General features: G+C 42.8%; 1 protein-coding gene across 1 annotated transcript in view; it reads right to left on the bottom strand.

The window, feature by feature from the left end:
* FBN1 (fibrillin 1) overlaps nt 1-20,010 on the bottom strand; it is a gene marked incomplete at its 5' end in the record, with an annotated part of 229,336 nt that overhangs the window by 4,603 nt on the left and 204,723 nt on the right. Inside the window, 11 exons of the mRNA XM_081089678.1 lie at nt 664-895; nt 7,413-7,532; nt 8,513-8,641; nt 8,903-9,019; nt 10,368-10,490; nt 10,732-10,857; nt 12,529-12,735; nt 13,287-13,412; nt 15,326-15,457; nt 16,017-16,139; nt 17,706-17,825. Coding sequence (XP_080945804.1) covers nt 664-895; nt 7,413-7,532; nt 8,513-8,641; nt 8,903-9,019; nt 10,368-10,490; nt 10,732-10,857; nt 12,529-12,735; nt 13,287-13,412; nt 15,326-15,457; nt 16,017-16,139; nt 17,706-17,825 — 1,555 coding nt within the window. The remainder of the gene's footprint in view (nt 1-663; nt 896-7,412; nt 7,533-8,512; nt 8,642-8,902; nt 9,020-10,367; nt 10,491-10,731; nt 10,858-12,528; nt 12,736-13,286; nt 13,413-15,325; nt 15,458-16,016; nt 16,140-17,705; nt 17,826-20,010) is intronic.

Genomic DNA, 20,010 nt, shown 5'->3' with positions numbered 1-20,010 from the left:
GCCAAAAACGTGACGGACATCCAAGTCTAGACGAACTCAGCAGGGAAAAAGACCTAAACTTTGAAAACTTGCCACCCAATTTAAAACACTGAGTAAAATAAAAAGAGGTCTTCCCTGTCCCAACTCACATACATTCAATGCAGTGAAATATTTTACCTGGAAAACATAATAGCTATTTCAACTCTCATTTTAATACCCATTTTGGCCACTTTAATGTAAATTTAAGTCTAAAATGTGAAATATACTTTAAAACCACACAACAGGTATCTTTTGGATTTATCCTACTGGGCGTTGGGCAAGATGGCATTTTAAGTTAAGACAGAATACTACTTGCCCAAGAAGAGAGGGAAGCAACAATGTGCTACGTGAGCCCAGCTTTGTCACGGGTCAGCCCCCATATTTCCTGAGAAATGAATCACTTTCCAACAAGATGTGTAGATCAAGCTGGAGAGTGAGACAGACTATTTTGTTTGACATCTATAAATTTTCAGAACTGTAGATGCCCCCTTTCAAATAAAGTAACCTACAGCCTCTATGGAGCTGACTGGAATTAACTCAAGGGTTATAAAATGTGTAACTCAGCTCCCTGAGAACAGTTAAATATGCTGGATTACACCATAAATGAGAAAGCCTCCAACCAGGACCGCAAGCTGCGGTGCTTACCCTTGGCCGATCCGGAAGTAACCTGGTGGGCAGCCACACAGGTAGCCGCCCTCGGTGTTGGAACAGCCGTAGCTGCAGGGAGCCTGGGAAGAGCCACATTCGTTGATGTCCTGGCATCCTCCGCTGAACTGCTCGTACTGGAAGCCGGTGGGACACATGCACTTGTAGCTCCCCAGGGTGTTGTGACAGGAGGCTCCTCCGCAGATGTGAGCACTGAGGCATTCGTTTTCATCTGCAGGAAGAACCAGAAGACAAGGCATATGTGACATCGGCCAGAGGCTTCTATCGAGGAGTCTGGGTCAAGTCACTGGCTGCTGGCCAACTGGCCCTCGGCCAGGCTGAAGCAGGTAGAGGTGTCTGGGATGAGAAAAGGAAAACAAGAGAAAAATGTGGAAATGGATGTGGGCTTTTGCCATGTGGTGAACAAATGTGTTCGACAAGGTCAAATGCACCGGGTGGAGGGCAATAGAGCACGGCATTCTGAGGACCGACAGACTCTAATTTTCACTGGAAGCCTACAGTAGTATGTTCATGCGCACCCCATGAAGATCGTGGGGCTGGTTCATAGCTAAGGTTCAGGGTTGAGGGTGAGAGGGAAGGAATCACACAGTTCTCTGTGCAACGGTATGACTGTCTCTAAAGCAAAGACCGAGCACATTCCTGGAGGTTGCTTTTCCATCTCCTTTTTTCAGAATGTACGGGGCTGGCAAGAGCTGACACCTGCAAAAAGTGTCTTCCCCTCTTGGCCTTCCTTTTCAAAAATCTGCATTGGCCCCCCAGTGTTTGTGCTGGGGATGAATAGTACCTTTTGGTATGTCCACTCCCATCTCTGAATGGGTTCCCCCTTATCCAAACCAGACTCCCCTCTGAGAGTCTGGGCCATGCTAAGTATGGCTGGAAAAGATGCGTGCAAACTTCTTGAGAAATAATTCTGGAAAACCCACAAGAGAGACAGATGGTGCAGACCGGCTGCCCACAGGGACCTGCCAAGTCTGATAGTAATAAGCAGGGGGGGAAATCTAACTTAAGTCAACAGGAAGGGAGAAAACCTTGAATTTCTCATTATTTCTAATTTATATTTTCTGAAACCTCCAGTATATTTTTGTAGACCTGCTTCTGTAGGGCAGGTTGGAAGCTTTCTGGCGAGACAGTTGTTAATTGCTACAGCTCATGTTTAGACGGATGCTCATTTCAATGCAGGTAGACTGGCCCTCTCCTCACTAAGCAAACACTTCCAATAAAAGGAAGGAGGGAGAAGGTGATTGGCATTTATCAGATGCCTGCTGCATGACATATGGGAGACCAGGTCATGCTTCACATTCATTTACTTCACCTTCCCAACAGTCATGGGAGGGAGGTATTATCGTCCCTGTTGATGAAGAGAGTGAGGCTCACAAAGCCCCTGTGATCCCCACAGCCGCGGCGGGCAGAGCTAGCACCCAGGTCTGTCTGACTGCAGCAACCACGTGCTTTCCTTTATGCCAGGATGTTTCTCCAGAGACTCACCTCCATCTAAACTCATACTTCCTTTCTTCTTTAATTACTTTTGCTTTATTTGGTTCATGTAGAAAACTTAATTCTTAGAAATGTCTTTTCACTCATTTTTAAAGAACAATATTGTTTCTAAGAAAATATCTGTTCTTCAATTTAGGAGGCTAGATGGGTAAAAATACTGGGGGCAACATGTTTGCATATATACATAATATTCATATTTCTGTCCTCCCTTGCTTCTTTCCTACCTCCCTCCCTCTCTCCTTACCTCCCTCCCTTCTTTTCCTCTCTTTCTCTTCTCTGTCTCTCCTTTGAGTGGTTGCAGGGAGAGGGAGTCAATACATAATAAGAAAGCCAGGCACTGAGCTGCCTGCAATGACCCAGTGCCTAGCTCTGAGCCTGTTTGAGGGTCTTTACTATCCAAGGACTCTCAAGCACCCACCTAAGGTCACTTAAGCTCCAAGATTCCTAGAACAGAAATAATAAAATATGCCATTGTCAGTGTTCTTCCCCCCATATTTTAAATTAGAGATGAAGTGTGTGATAGAGACCAATGGAGACCATGGGCACCAAAGAGTGAATGAAGAACCGAGGGTGTTTACTTTGATGGAGAGAATATCCCTGGACTGGATGTCTTCTTGCCCCTCCACATCTGTCTGCAGACTTCCCACCTGCTCTCGGTCCCAGGAGGCTCACCTGTATAGATTATCAACAGGCTCATCTCCCTTACCCTATGATTTTGGTTGGGCTCAGCCATTTGTTTCCTGCTGGGGCCATCTATCTAATCTAATAACAGACAAACATAGTAATTGACCATACCTTCGCTATGCCTCCCATTGGCTAATCAGCACGATATGCAAATTTAACTGCCAACCAAGATGGTGGCTAATTTGCATACTACAGGTAGGGCGGGACACCGGGAGCTGCCATCCAGGCCCCCGTGTGCCACCCCAGAAGCCACCGGAAAGCCCGGCTGCAGGCAAGGCGGCACCCCGGGACCTAGGAGCCAACTTGCCTGTGGCCCATGATCCTGATCACGATAGGAAAGCCAGGCCACAGGCAAGGATCAAGCTTGATGAGAGGAAGGGGGGGGGGCGGAAGGAGCTATAGGAGCAGCTCTGGCCGGAGACTGAAGACTCCCACCAGAGCAAGGAGCCAAGAGCTGCTTGGGGGCTCAGGCCTGTGGGATAGCAGGCGCTGTGAGCTGGTGATCCCAACGGCCTGATAGCCGGGCATTGCCTCTTGCAATCCGGGACCCCTCAGGGGATGTCAGAGACCCGGTTTCTGCTCAATCCCTGCAGGCCAGGCTGAGGGACCCCACTGGTGCACAAATCTGTGCACCGGGCGTCTAGTGACTGATAAAATCCCTAAGGCATAGGTATGTGGGGAAAGACCTGTCATGGTGTGTTTTTCCCTAAGACACAGAAATAGGAGCAATGGTTAGAAGTTAGAGGGAGGAAAAGTTTATTCTCTATGAAAGTTTATTCTCTATGAAAGTTTATTCTCTATGAAAAATACATTTCTAAGAATTGTTTTCTATATAGAGATTGGCCTATGTTGGGAGAAAGTGCCCTTCAAGGTGGCATTTATATCAAACGTGGATGACCAGGGAGGTAGGAATAGGGTTTGTATATTAGGAATAAGGTCAGACTAGATAATCTCTAAAGTCCTTTTGCACTTTGAACATCAATTTCAGTTGAGAACTCCCCTCCCCTTTCATATCCTTTCCTATTTATTTTACATTTTTCCCTCCCAGAGAATCTAGTAAAGTTTAAACTAAACTTGCTTATCGGGGTTGGAGAGGTGGGGTAGAGTGGAGCACGAACTAAGATAAGAATTTGGCAAATGTTCAGTATTTATAGCTTGACAATACTCAGTGCACTCACCCTTTTTTTATCAATATACAAACACCACAATTTGTTTAACATGCTTTGCACTTTTCCTGACCTTTTCACCTTGAGCACCTGGAGCAAAGGGCTTCACAAGGAATTTTCCTACACTCCCAGATCTTTGTTTTATTCTTTCTGTTGGTTCTTACATTGGTGAGGGTTTTGTTCTTTTTATTAAAAAAGGACAATTCTAATTTTATTGAAACAGCTTTAGAGTCTCCAAAAAAATAGTCCTTAAAAGCAGATGGAGACCTACCCACCCTGTCCTCGAAAATAAAAGTTGTCAGCCTTTGGTGTGCATAGTGTTAGCTGTGGCATGAAGAACCGCTGGGAGAATTCCAAAATGTAGGATGGGCTTTCTTTTACTCATTTTCTCTAGGTCAAAATGGGCCAACTCCAACCGCAAGCTGTAAGTTTGATATTTCTTAGAAAACAATGAAATCCAGTGGCTTCTGGTCCCAAACCCATCCATCCTCTGAGAGTGACCTTCAGGCTGGGCTGACCTAAGAGATCTGCTCTGCTCTGCGTGGCTGTGGGGAAACCATTCTGATCCGAGGCAACCCACACTCTGGATAACTATAATTCTCAAGAATTATGAGCTACGTTTGGACTGATATCTTTTGGGCATCAAAAACTCCCAAACCTATTTTTGCTTCTTTTTTAAAAATATGTTTTTAAAAAATTGATTTTAGAGAGAGAGAGGAAGGGACACACAGGGAGAGAAACATTAATGTGAGAGAGAAACATCAATTGGTTGCCTCCTGCACACATCCTGACTGGGATCAACCCCAGGTATGTACCCTGGCCAGGAATCAAACTGGCAACCCTTTGGTGCATGGGACGATGCTCAACCAACTGCCACACTGACCAGGGCTCTTCTTGCTTCTTAATCAATGTATTTATCTATAACTTCAGCCAGGAGATGATCTTCATGGGGCCAAAGTTGAATCCCCAGACAACTAGGGCACGACCTGGCCATCTCTACTATCCCTGGGCTGAAGGTAGGGAGAGGAGGGAGGGAAAGGAGGGCAAAAGCTCAACCGTGGTGGATCTCACCTCTCTTATCCTCTCTGCCCGCCCTCCCGCTCCCCCGCACCCCGCACCCAGGTCTAATTTAATTCAAGGAACCTACATAACGAGGACAACTCACTCTGAAAGTCTGTGGAAAGTGTCAGAATTTGGTAACTAAAATCCAAGACCTTCCTGAGCCCATAACAGTGAAGGCATTTTTATTAAAACCAGACAGCTGGTCAGCAACACATGCGGTCTAAACTCCTCTAGCACTGGGGTCATTTTAGCCAATCCTACTCACTTCTGCAAAACTGTGTCTTGTAATAAATCAAACCAGATGAGAGAGACACAATTTTGACAAATGAAAACACTGAATGACGTGTCTGTTTGGAGTAAAGTGAAGCAAGGGAATGCGGAGCATCCACTCCCACTTCCCTAACAAAAGACAAGACAAGGAATTCTCTTGCCTTTGCTAAGGAGGGCTCCCCTACAGTGTGGCAGCTGGGACAGGTCACAGATGCTTCTGGAGTGAAAACAGGAGTGATGCTTAAAGTTAAGAGCCTTGGGCTCTATCTCCAGACATATCACAAGAGAACCTGTGCAAAGGCAACTTCCCTCTCCTCCTTGAGCTTCCAGGTCCTCAACAGGAAATCAAAGAGCTCAGGCTGCTAGGTGGATCAGGGGTCTCTCTAAACTCACCATGTTTGAATTCTCTGGTGTGCATTAAGAATTAGCCCTGGCCGATGTGCTTAGTGGTTAGAGCAGCGGTCGGCAAACTGCGGCTCATGAGCCACATGCGGCTCTTTGGCCCCTTGAGTGTGGCTCTTCCACAAAATACCGACTTCTGCGCATGGGCCACGAAGTTTCAATCGCACTGTACGTGCGCGCCCACACGTGGTATTTTGTGGGCCAAAGAGCCGCATGTGGCTCACGAGCCGCAGTTTGCCGACCACTGGGTTAGAGTGTTGCCTGTGGACCAAAGGGATTCAGGTTCGATTCCTGATCAAGTGCCTTATAGGTTTAATCCCCAGCGTGTGGGAGGCAGCCAATAGCTGTGTCTCTCTCTCACATCTATGTTTCTCTCCCCCTCCCTCCCTTCCGGTGACCTGTCCTAGCTTCCACTTTCTCTAAAAATCAATGGAAAAAATATCCTCGGGTGAAGATTAACAACAACAACAAAAAGTTATTTTCCCATGACATTGTGCAATCAAAAATGACATAATTTCAATTTAATGAGAGAGCCTGTGGGTCTCCTTAATTTTCAAAAGAATTAAGCAATTCTGAAAAAAATCACTGTGTCTGCTACTTGCTCTCTGCCCCAAAGATGTACAGAGCTGAATGGAACCACTTTTGCATCTTCAGACCAACAGTTGCTCATAATGGCCTCTAGCTGGCTGACATTTTTAGTCAGAAGTAGGATTTTGTCAGCTCCTAATGCTTACAGAAGTCAAGTGTGGGCCGAGTAGACTAGCAAGGCAACAGAAGGGCAGGGGGATATTGGGAGTCCATAAACTTTTTCATTTCAAATGCCTTGAAGTGTCCTCTATCATTATTTTTTTCTTAGTTTGCTATTTTGTGAAGGCTGTATCTTCCCTCTGGTTTCAACCAAGTTAGGGCAGTTTTATTTTATTTTATTACTAGAGGCCCAGAGCAAGACATTTGTGCCCTTGGGGGGGGGGTCCCCTCAGCCTGGGCCTGCGCCCTCTCACAGTTCAGGACCCCTCAGGGGTTGTCCGCCTGCCGTGGGGAGTGGGCCTAAGCCGACAGGCGGACAACCCCCAAAGGGGTCCTTAGCACTGCCACAGAGGTGGGAGAGGCTCCTGCCACCACCCCTGCACTCACCAGCCATGAGCCTGGCTTCTGGCTGAGCAGCACTCCCTCATGGGAGCGCACTGACCACCAGGGGGAAGTGCGTCTCATAACAATGAGTCGTTCCACTCTTCAGTCGATGTGCTTATTAGGCTTTTAGTATATCAGATTTATTTATTTATTTACTTATTTATTGTTAATCATCACCTGAGGATATTTGTCCATCCATTTTTAGAGAGAGAGTGGAAGGGAGGGAAAGTGAGAAAGATAGAGAGAGAGAACTATTGATGTGAGAAAGATACCTCAAGTGGTTGCTTCCAACATGCTTTCATTCTGGCCAGGACCAGGGAGTGAACCTGCAACCGAGGTACAGGCACTTGACCAGGCATCAAACCCGCTAAACACTGAGCCACACTGGCCATGGCTTAGGGCAGTTTTAAATGAGTATTTGTTGCTTCCGTGACAAGAGTAAGTTTCCAGAGAGAAAGCAGCATTTTGACTCTAAGGAGCTTAGAGCAATTCCTCTTGCTCAGAAGGAAAAGTACTTGCCAACACACTGGTTCCACTGGTAGTGCTGGAGGTAGCCCTGCGGGCAGCTGCACCGGTAGCCCCCGATGATGTTCTGGCAGCCGTGCTGGCAGCGGTGGTTTCCTTCACACTCATCCACGTCTGAAAAAAGGAGGTGCAGTCGCCTTTAAGCCACATTCCTACTTGTCTCAGAGGCATTCTCTGAAGCAACATTTATATGTGTGCTAAAGTGAAAGCCATTTTCAAAGGAAATCTGACTCTGAAAAAAATTATTCCACGGTTGTTGATTTTTGTTTGTTTGTTTTCTGAGCTAGATTTTTAAAAATTAAGTTTTCCATTACAGTTGACATACAATATTACATATTGTACAACCCAGTGATTAGACACTTATATAACCCATGAAGTGATCACTCTGACTAGTACCCATTGTAGTTATCACTATATTACTGACTATATTCCCTATGCTGTACTTTACATCCCCATGACTGTTTTTATTTTTAAAAATTATTCCACCACCCAAACCTTTAAGAATATCTACTCTGGGGGTTTGTTAAGTTTAAGGAGAAAAATATTCGGATATCCCTGGTAAAGTCTACAAATAAAAATGATGAAGAAATTAATGCAAAGCACACAGGCACTTTATGGGTTAGCTGTGCAAATTATTTATATTTTCTTACTTGTACCAGAATTAGAAACCAAAAAATGTCAAAAAAAAGGTAAATTGCTAACAAAATGGTTTAAACTTTTAATTATACATTATCAGAAGGGCTTTCCTCATATGTTTAATCCACATTGGGGGAATCCTTTCATGACTGAATCCAATGACCAGAAAATTAATGAATAAAATTCAGGAATCTAGTTATTTTTCTTGACTGTTCTTATTCAATTAAATGAATAACTAGGCAGAAATACCCAGGAAAGGCATGGTTATCAACACAATCAAGCATGAGAACAAAAGACGGGATTGCTAAGGTATGGGACCTGTGCAAATCAGGTAAACCTTTCCCGTCTTCAGGTGCTCAGGTGTGATATCACATAGAGGACGATGATGAAGGTATTGACAGTCACACAGGCCTCTGAGAGGGACCCACCAGCTGGATGGAGCTGAGGGCCCTACCCACCTTCACAGCTGGCGCCACTCTGATCCAGTGAGAATCCCCGCTGGCATTCACAGGTGAAGCTCCCAGGAGTATTCTGGCAAATGCCCTTGGACCCACACAGGTTGATGTCCGAGGTGCACTCATTGTTATCTGTAAGAGACAGGGTAGGTAAAGGTGGGGGGGAGGAATTCCCTGAAGCTCTCTTTCTGTTATTTAAAAGGAAGAGAGATGGATGATTCACTTAGAAAAGACCCAAAAAGGCCTGTAACTGCTCACATGTACCTGTTCACATGCACATACACACATATACGTACCCCCATATTTTCCTGAGTTTTTATCTTCTTACTCCAACAACAAAAGAACTTAAAGGAATAGCTATCTCCCACAAAGGGACCTTTCCTCCCCACTTACCAATGCAGGCAGTGTGGTGCTGGGTAAAGCCAGGAGGACATTTACAAGCGAAGCTGCCAATGGTGTTAACACACAGGAACTGACAGTTGTGCTGCTTAGTTGCACACTCATCAAGATCTACAAGAAAGTGCAAGACGGGCATTGGAGTAGAGCTGACAGCATGCGTACCTAGAAGCTGCCTTAGGAGGAAGCTCTGAGCTTTCATCTCTCTGACTCAAGTGTGCCTGGCCAGAACAGAGCCAAGCAAATGGCTGGGAGTACCCAGGAGAGAAGAGTTTGAAAGATAAAATGTGGTCTCAATTTAGATTAAAAATGTAGCTCTTTGGGGGAATCCAAGGAAAACCCAATTCTCTTTAGTTAGAGGAAAGTGGGAATCCCTCAAGAAAGAAATTTCAGATCAGTTATAAATTTTAAATAAACTTTAAATGAGGTAAGAGACTAGGGATTCTCAAAAGATTTCCAGAATGTTGAAAAGATCTATTTAAGCTGAAACGTAAAAAAAATGTTGAGGCTGAAAATTTGTTCACTTCATTCTTTGCTGTTTTTTATTTTGCTCAAAGGAGTTGGTCAACCAAACCAAACCAAAACTGACTTTTTGTTTAGAGATCCTCCTTGGGATAAAAAAAAATTGAGCAATCAGGAAGGGAAAAAAGGAAAGGAAAATACTCATTCCGATAAAACTGCCTACAGATTATTCCTCAAGTCTCAATAAAATCCTCCGCTTTGACCAGGCTTCTTTCCTCACTGCCAGAAAGTTAAGGTTCATTCTCAACTCCATTGCTATAAATAACATCAGGAGATACCAAGTGGGTTCCAAATTTAAGTAGAATTTCAATTTTAAAAAATCACTGAGAATGCAGGACCCTTCCTCCCTTCTTCCCGCCTTCTCTCCCTCCTTCCCTCTGCTCCCTACTTCCACTCCATCCCACCATTTAACTTCTTTATTTCCCTCTTTCCCCTTCAAGACTTCATGGCAGAATACTCTAATCTTGTTCTACCATCTGGTCTACCTTCTCTAAATCCCTCATTTTCCAAATTATCCTTAAGTATGACGCACTAGTGCATTTACTCAATATATGGAGTCCTTAATGTTGAGGAAGTTGTTCACAGGAGTACGTTTACACCAACAGAATTTTGCAAAAATCCTGGGTCGATAAGGGATTTTTGTTGAAGCTTTGGCTGCTTCTTCATTCATTGTGACATTTATGTCTCAGATAAGCTCCTGCAGGACAGGACCTTGTAGAACTGGTCCTGCTGCCTCTGAGAGGCTCAGGGAAGGCGCCCATGGGGCACACAGTAAGGATAGATGCTGCCACCGGTCCTCTGCCATCTCCCTTCCCTCCCGCACAGGGAGCCTCCATCCAGGCTCTAACACCAGGGGAGCACCTCTTGTGTGTAGAGAGGGTCTTTCGGCAACCTTGTGCCCTGGAGGCCCGTGAATGGGTGAAGGCACATTTTACTTTACCTTTGCAGCTCCTTCCATCATCCTGCAGAATGTAACCTTTCGGACAGGAACACTGGTAACTCCCTTCTGTGTTTTTGCAGATAAAATTGCAGGGTTTGGGAGCCTGGTTGCATTCGTTCAGGTCTATGATCAAAGAGATACAGTGTGACTACCTATCTGAAAAGATGCATAAATATCAATACCCACAAGGTCGAAAGAATTTTTGTTTTGAGAAAAAGTAAACTCTGTGAAGTGTTTGATCCTTGTCTTATGTTTTCTTATGAATTTACACAGGCTTTTTAGATTTTGTTAGTTTGAGGATTTTTTTTGCCATAATCTACAATTTTATCTAGAGTTAATAAACCAGAAGAAACAGAATACTTACCTACGCAGGCAGTCCCAGTGATGTCGGGAGTGTAGCCGGTTTTACAAATGCAGTGATATGATCCTCTGTCATTGACACATTCCCCATTTTTGCAAACGTCATGGATAACCCTGCACTCATCAATATCTGTAATTTAATAAACAGAAATTTAAAAAGGCATTAAAATGGACAACAATAATATGTAAGGATCACTTCAGTGTAAGTACTAATGAACTATGATACTAAATTATGGACCTAAGAAATTAAACCAAAGGAATGACAGCATATGTTTCACATGTAATGGTAACTATTTTGAAAGGCAAAGAATAACTTTATCAGACTGTAGTGGTAAACTAATCAGGCTAGGAGAAAACTTTAAAAATAATTTCTTTCTAAATTTATACCGTTTTCCTCCTGTGGGCCACAGAACATCTACCTCATCTAGACATATTTAGCTCCTTGCGCCATCTCACGCCATCAAGCTCACCTCAGGCTGATGTTCCATATGTGAATCGCAGCAGTGGATCCTTCTGACAAGGAAATCCCACTTTTTTTCTAATATTGCATGTCCAAAATAAGGAGGAAGGTTTTTTCTATTCTTTTTGTTGTGTTTAAAGTTAATCCTAAAGAATATCAAATCACATAGTTGGGGGAACTTGGACTAAACTTCACTTCTTTGGTGGGGAGGCCCAGGACTCTGGGGTGGATTCCTGGGCTGTGCCTTTGTGGCCTGCTAAGGAAGAGAGAACCCCACTCAGCTCCACCAAAGGAGATTTGCTCAATATGCACTGTTGAGCATTAAAGCCACTGTCCAACCCATTTTGACCCACCTATCCACTTACTGCTCGGTGGGGGCCAATACCAGCAATTTCTTCACTTTTGATTGCCAAATAACCATTTTGTACCAACAGCTAATATTTTTCCTGAAATTTTTCAAGGTTACTCTGAAATGCAATTTAGTCTACCCTCACTGGTCTCAAGAAATGAGTGTTTTTCACCATTTCAATTTTTCCTCCAAAAAATCATAAATTTGTTTTGGTCACCCCATCTAATCTACCCAGTTATGTTATTCTACCATTAACCACATCTTTCTAACATGAACATAAATCCAGCATACTTTTATACAGTCTATTTCAGTCAATTTTAAGAGTTAAATTACATATTGGCGCACTAGTTTAGGAATTTAATGTACATTTATTTTAAGATTTATCTAAAAATTACATTCTGAATAAACAACAACACTTACAAGAAACTTTTGTTTAAAAAGTTGAAGACTCCTGCTCTTCCCAGGTAGCTCAGCTGGTTGGAGCATCATCCCATACACCAAAAGGTTGTGGGTTCAATCCCCAGTCAGGGTGCATGTGGGAGGCAACCAATCAATATTTCTCACCTCTCTCTCTCTCTTTCTCTCTCTCTCTCTTTTCTCTCTCTCTCTCGTCTCTCTTCCTTTCTTGCTAAAAAATCAATAAAAACATATCCTCGGGTGAGGATTTATAAATAAATAAATAGATAATAAATAAATAAATAAATAAATAAATAAATAAATAAATAAATAGTTGAAGACTCCTTATAAAGCAGAGGCAGGAACCCTAGCACACACAACTTATTCAGGACACTTTGGCAACATGGCCTTGAATATCTAAAATATCGTAATGAAGAATTTTTGTCAACCTCCACTATGCAACTCAGCCTAGGTTCATATTGCAGATTCCATATTCTCTGTTTTTCATAGAACAAATAAACAAATTCCCTGCAAGTATTTTTGGACCAAATGAATTACCTGCTCCATTGGTAATAAACCAGAACAAAGGGAAGTACCTGTTCCATTGGTCATGAATCCTCGGCCATGGGGGCAGAGTTTTTTGAAAGCCACAGTCCCCTGGAAAGGGCAGATCTCGCACTGGGGACCCCAGCCTCTCCCTCCGTCACAGCAGCACTCCGACTTGGTGACGGGGTTCCTGTTGCTCGAGCCGATCTGGCACATGTTCTGGAGCACCTCCGTGAAGCAGTACCCTTCCCGGTTGTCTGGAAGGGACATTATATTAAAAGGAAGATTTTAGGAAATGTTCTAAGCACAGCAAGCTATCAAAAATTTGGTCAGATATGAAACCCACAAGGGATATAACACTTTACCCTGGTGAGAAGGAGCGAGAAGGGAAAGCTGGAAACTGCAGTGAGAAAGAAAGGATGACATCTGAGGAGACAAATAAGAAATTCAGTAAGCAGGCAGAAAAGCATTGGTCTGGACAAGGTTGTGACTCTATCTGCTCCCAGAAGTATAGTCATGCCATGGAAGCAGAGAAACATATGGAAGCATCCTGAGCACCAAGGGTTTAAAAAGGCAGAAGGAAATTTCAAACAAGTGATTCAGTGATACAATTAGTAAAGGAAGAACTGAGCTGCAGGGTGGTGCTAAGCCCAATGGACAATCAATCACTGAGTCATCTCCCAAATATGAACATTTTCAACCTTTCCTGAAATTTTGACAGTCTCTATTATTTCAAAGAAGAGATCTGGATTCTAAGCACCCCAATGTGGAGGCCAGGTTACAAAGGCATCCCGCTGCACGTACTCACCAAGGCACTCATCCTGGGCGGGGCTGGCTGTGAAGCCGTCATTGCACTCGCAGGTGTAGCTCCCCCGGGTGTTGAGGCAGCGCCCGTTCTCACAGATGCCTGGCTTGGTCTGACATTCATTCTCATCTGCGCGGTTTCATTGAAGGACCGAAAACAAGAGGAGTCATCTGACCACTTTGTACAAGAATGGACTCTTTCTTTTTTTAAATTTAGTTTGTGAACACTAGGTAAGCTATTCACATGGTCCCAAATACAAAAAGTATAAGAACATAATTCAGCAAAATTTCCCCTTTCTCCCTATCCCCCAGCCACCAAATTCCCGCCCAAGGAGTCAACCGCGTTACTAATGTGTCTTCCCAGAGATGAATTGCACACATACAAGCAAATACATACATCTGTGTGTATACCTCCACCCTTTAAAAAACATAATTCATGGCATTTTCATATACTTAAAACACAGATGATAGTATTTTCTGTATACTTCCGGTCTTTCACTTCATAAAATTTAAAATTTTCCATATCTGTACATAAAGGGGATTCTCAAAGGATCATTTCAAATGAAGGGGAAAAAGTTTTAATTTTAAAATCAACATATTAAAGAAATATTGCAGTACTTCAGTAGAATAATATCTGCAATAGTCAGCTACAACCTAAGGAAGTTATCTAGACTAACCTTCCAGTTCAATATAGATTATGTTTATTATAGTACGTCAACAATGTTCTTAAGAAAGAAAAAAATCATAGTTCAATTTCCCCGATTCAGAGAAAAGCATTCAAATAGCTTGAGATTCTTAGAAGTGTCTGATGAAATAATTTGACTAGGTGCATCCCATTTGAAAGAATAGTTCCAACCCCTGAGGCACAGATCTCAAAAAGAGAGGCAGAGAGTTGGAAGGTGACACCTAGAGAGGGCTAGAACAGGTTAAAAACCCCAGTGGCAGAGCAAGTGATTCAAAATCTCTGGCGTGGAACCCAAGCTCTCCGACTCTGATGTGCCGCTAAGAGTCAGCAGCACAGATCCCAGAAGACCCAGAATGGGATCATCAGTCCACACCCTTTTCCTGTGCTTTTAAAGTCTGCTCTTTAATGGCTATTTAATTCAGTTTCTTACAGAGGAAGGGGATGGTGAGGTCCTTAAGATTCTTGACTGACAACATAAAAACGTTTTCTAATGTCACTGATTATTAAAAAGGAAAGGGATGCATGTGGGAGTTTTCTAGTGTTTTTTGCCTGTATTTCTTGTCTAAAGCAGTGGTCAGGAAACTTTCTGTAGGTAATACTAATACTACAGTATTACTATAAATATATAGTAAATTTTAGGCTTTGCAGGCCATATGGTCTCTGTTGCAAGTGCTCTGCTCTGCTCTGCCACTGTGGCAGGAAAGCAGGCATGGACAATAAGTAAATGATTAGAGCTATATTCCCACACAACTCCATTTAAATAAACAGGTGGTGGGCTGGCAGGCTGGATTTGAACCTCACACTGTGGTGTGCCAACCCCTAGTCTAAAGCTGTGGTTTTTAATGCTGGATCCACATGAAAGGAACTTGGGGGAGCCTTAAAATACCATTGCCTGGGACCCACTCTGCACAATACCATTCTCTGGAGGTGGATCCCACTGGTTTAGTGATGGTTTAGTGATGTTCCTTGTTCAGGACCTGGCATCAGAACTCAATGACAGGGTACTGGTAGCAAAGTTGGGTCCACAGGGAGACATTCCAATGCAGTAAGTGGAACTGACCCCAAAACAAAAGAGTACAAAAATAAGAAGGAAGGAAATAGAGGAAACACCCAATATTCCAATCCTGGAAGCAAAATGGACTGAGAAAGTAGGCAAAGGCCAGCTCAGAGGGAGAAAATCACAGAGCTCATGGGATTCACAGATCATCAAGAGACAAGGGGCCCTCCACTGGAAGTTATGGCATGAGGTTAAGAGGGGCAAAATGGCTCTGGCCAAGAAGAACATAGCACCTATAAGGATTCGGCCCACTTTGTCACTTCTGACTCACTCAGAGCTCCTTCTGCAGGGATTCTCTTACCTACACAGGCTTCCCCGTCAGGTGTGCGCTGATACCCAGGTCCGCAGATGCATATATACGTGCCGATTAGGTTCTTGCATTCCATTTGCTTTTCAGCACAGTCATGCTTCAACTCTTCACACTCATCCAGGTCTGGAAAGAATGTGCAACCACAAATTTATAAGAGAAGCTGCATTAATTTCTTGCATTTTTCACATAAAACAGTATTAAGTAACCTATTTCCTTTTGCATTGTTGGACTCTGTGGCCTCCCAAGAATGAGAAGACGTCTTCTAACCACGTATGAACTTGAAGAAATTGCTCCCTAACTAACTGGTACCCTCTTCAAAAAGCAGGAAGCATGATTTTTAATACTTTTTGATTAACTGAATATCTCCATCTCAACCTCTTCATATAGAACTTCCTGAATGTGGGGAAATGTCTTTTCTTTCTGTCTTCACATTTGTGGCATGGCTGGCATGCAACACAGAAGGAACTAAAAGGGATCTGCAGTGCAGCCCTCGACTCAGCTTGAAGCCTCAAGCAACAATTTACTAGGAAAGGTAGCAATGACAACCCTCATAATGTCCATGAGCTACAGCAGTGTTCCCCAGTTCCCAGCCCTCCTCTATAATTGGAAGCTTTGGAGGGACATCTCCCATCATCGTGTTAGAGCTCTCTGGCTTGGATGACCATAAACATGAATGTCTCACCTTTGCACATCCTCCTGTCTTCTCTCAGGACATAGCCAGCAGGACATTTGCATTCATACGACCCATAAGTGTTCACACATCGGAAAGCACAGAGCAGAGGATTCTGGGCACACTCGTTTACATCTGCAGCAGAGGTAGTAAGAAAGTAATGGGCCATGGACATCAATCAAAAATAAAAGTAATCTACTTTTAGCAAAAGCTGAAATACTTCATTGTTATAAACATGGGTGGACCAAGCAGTCTCTGGTTTTCAGGGAGTTATAAAATGATCTGGTTATTTTGTAACTGGTATCAGTAGGGTGGCCACGCACCCTGATGCTCCCAGCACAGTCAAGTTTATGGTTGTTATTCCTGTGTAATTATGAATTGTTATTTAGATGGATGAGGTCACCTGTATAGAGGGAGCTGTTCTAAAATTCTTGCTTTGAAGCCTCAAGATGATCACTTGCCACTCCCAAAGTCACATGGAGTGGCGATCAGTTTTACCCCATTCAGCCCAAACAAGTGCCAAGTCAATTGCTGTCAGGAGAGAAGCAGACCCCTCCATGACTGTTAAACACTTCCCTTTCCCCATATAGGAGAGGCTTCTGTTAAATAACAGTGTTCCTTATACCCAAGCAAATAGTGTCCTGAATTATTATACACTTACAGAGATACCTAGTTCCCACTGATGCCCAGGTTAGAGCCTTCAATAGGTGGGAATGACTTTACTGTTAGTGGGTCAAAGTGATTTTCATAGATTTCATAATTTGAAAACATCAGAGTGTGTTTTGGAAAATCAGGGTTAAAACAGACCATCTTGATGATCATGTTTCTCCCTAAGGCCACTGATGCCAACTGAGGTCATCAGTGAGACCCCAGATGATGACTAGTTACAGCCTTGGAAGAGCCACTCACAACTTCAACAATGGGTACCAATGGGCCATATTTCTAATGCAGAGCTCATTTTAATACCAACTTTACTCTCTGCCTTCATTTTCCCTTCATGCTTTTCTTAGACCAGTGGTTTTCAACTAGAGAACACATCAGAATCACCTGGAGGGCTGCTGAGCCCCAATCTTAGAGTTGCTGATTCAGGAGGTCTGGGATGAGGCCTAAAAATCTGAAGCCCTAACAAGTTCACAGGTGATGCTGATGTAGCTGGTCCAGGGACCATCCTTTGAGAGCCACTCTTCTAGACACTCTCTCCCTTTGCTTTCTTTCCATACAGTCTTCCAGCCACACTGGCAGACACATATACCATATAGGCAATCTCTTTTGCTGTGATGGCTGCAGGATGTTTGTGGTTACCTAGGTGGGTAGATGTTTCTATGAATAGAAAAGAAAAAGCAGAGAAGAAAAAGAAAGGGAGCATGGAAGATGAAAATTAAGACAGAAGGAGAAAATGGAAAGTACGAAAGAAGGTAATAAACAAGACCGGAGTTGTATACAAATGTCAGTAGTAGAGAGACCACCAAGAACTGCATGATCTGCAGCATAACTTGTGCCATGAGCCATCTGTATCTTTTTCAGATACTCCCTGCAGAGAGGAGGCCACACAGAGAAGAAAAGATGGAATAGCCCATCCAGGCCCAGATGTTTTTTATTCTATACATCCGGAGTGGATTTCATATTAAGAATTATAATTAATCAACTGTTGCTTCCAATATCAGAACATGTAACCAACTATTATGAATTTAAGAGTCTTACCTTCACAAGTCATCATTGGACCAGGCTCAAATCCTTCCTCACAGGTGCATTCAAACCCTCCAATCACATTCTTGCAAGTTCCATTTCCACAAGGGTTGCCCACAGAACATTCATCAATATCTGCAGGTGACCAGGAGAATATTCGAAACACAATGAATGAGAGAAAACGGGCTTGGACTCAGATAATACCTTTTTTTCTATCAGAACACTTTGATCTGTAATGTCTTATTTTATTCTCATTCTGTCCTTGCAGAGAAGGAACGCACATGTCTTATTGCCACAGGTTTGTCGCTGTAAAATCCAACTTGCTAAGTGGCAGTGGCAGTGGCAGTGACAATGACAGTGACAGTAGCTGGGTTTCTAGCTCTCATAGTGCTCCGTGAGTTTCTCCAGCCTCCCACACTATAAAGAAGTATATCTTCTAGTGGGAATAGATGTTCAAAGGGTTAAAGCAATGCTTCTCTCACAAGTCAAAAGTTTTTACTTACTTAAAGCTAGAAATACATCTCCAGCTTGGCCTTACATTACATCACTCTCCAAGAAGCCTTAAACATGATGGAGCTTTGCCAGATATAAAATAGAAGACTAAACTGACGCAAAATAAGAGACCGGGGGTTAAGCAAAATTAATACACTGGATAAAATCAAGACCCAAGTAGATCTTGTTGATTCTGTTGAAGCCAGATGGTTTACATTAGGCAGAAGAAAGTCTAGAAAGAAATATATTTAGGGTCTGATCTCTCTAAATAACTATAGAGAGAGAACAAATTTTACCAAGGAGGTCCAAAAAATAGACTTGCCTCCCAACTCATCCATCTAGAATCCTCATTCTAAAACGTCTTCCTTTGTGTGTGTGTGGGGAGGGCGGGATGGGGGGGGGGATTGAAAAATAACATTGTATTTTAGCTATGTAGGGCACAGAAAAGTAGTAGACTAGCATCAAGGGTTCTGTCTTCTGTTGGGCCCTGAATTCAGCAAGTGAAGACAAGAGACTGTGGTAGAGAGACTCTGGGTGAGGAGGCTCATGTCTCATCCATAGTAGCACTAACTGAAGCTGCCAGAGAGAAAACATTGATGACTTTGCTTTCGTTCTGCTATGAACTTCCATTTCACTGTAAGGAATGTCATATCTCCTTTAAGTTAATAATCACAATATCATTGATTTTTAGAGTTATAAGGTAATTAGAAATAACTTGGTCCATCTGCGTAATATTACATTCTAAGGCCTAAAGAACTTGCTTCAGCTCCCAGTGGTATCACTGCAGCTGAAATCCTCACACCCTGATTCCCAGTGTGGAAAGAACACTTTCTAATATACACAGACTCTTAGCATTTATGCCATTATTAATTCAGGTTTGGATTTCTTAGATAAATAGACATAATACTTGGATTCCATGTGGAGTTAGTGTGAATTAAGAGGTCAAAGGTCAGCCATAGAAGTCATTCTTTGAAATTTCAATAAGAAGGTTAAAACAGCCCTAACTGGTTTGGCTCAGTGAATAGGGCATCAGCCTTCAGACTCAAGGGTCCCTGGTTCGATTCCGGTCAAGGGCATGTAACTTGGTTGTGGGCACATCCCCAGTCAGGAGTGTGCAGGAGGCAGCTGATCGATGTTTTTCTCTCATCGATGTTTCTACTCTCTATCCCTCTCCCTTCCTCTCTGTAAAAAATCAATAATATATATATATATATATATATATATATATATATATATATATATACATATATATATATATGGTTAAAACAAGGGGAAATACACTGGGCACATAGCATTTCATATTACTATGTGCAATAAAATCTGGGCAAATTTTGTATTTTATTTCTTAAGAGAATAAGATTATGACCATTAATATTTTTTTAATTTCAAAAGACTTTCATTATAATATTGTCCTTTCCACTATCTTTTCAAATGTGTCCAGCATCTGTCTTTCCCATTAGACTTAAGGTCCATGCAAGGAAGGGCAATGTTGTCTTGATTCACTGCTGTAGTCACAGAGCCAAACAAAGTGTCTGGCACATAGTGGGCCTCAGCTAGTACTGCTAGATGAATGATACATAAATGAATGAACAAAATTTATTTCTGTTCCATCTTGGTACTTGTACTTCCTGGTGTGAATGCTGTAGAGCAAGCATGTCAAACTTGTGGCCCATGGGCCACATGTGGCCCAGCCAATATAACGGTATGTAAGAAATGTTTTAATAAAAATTTTGTAACTTAATTTTTACAATATCCTGTTATACATAATTATTAATAAGGAACTACAACATTCCCTAATGACTGATTACTATAATCGTGTTGCATTCAT

The sequence above is a fragment of the Myotis nattereri genome (genome assembly GCF_964212035.1).
Source record: "Myotis nattereri genome assembly, chromosome: 1".
Lineage (NCBI taxonomy): Eukaryota > Metazoa > Chordata > Mammalia > Chiroptera > Vespertilionidae > Myotis > Myotis nattereri.
Note: the sequence above shows the minus strand (reverse complement) of the source record. Positions and strands in the feature narration are given on the sequence as shown.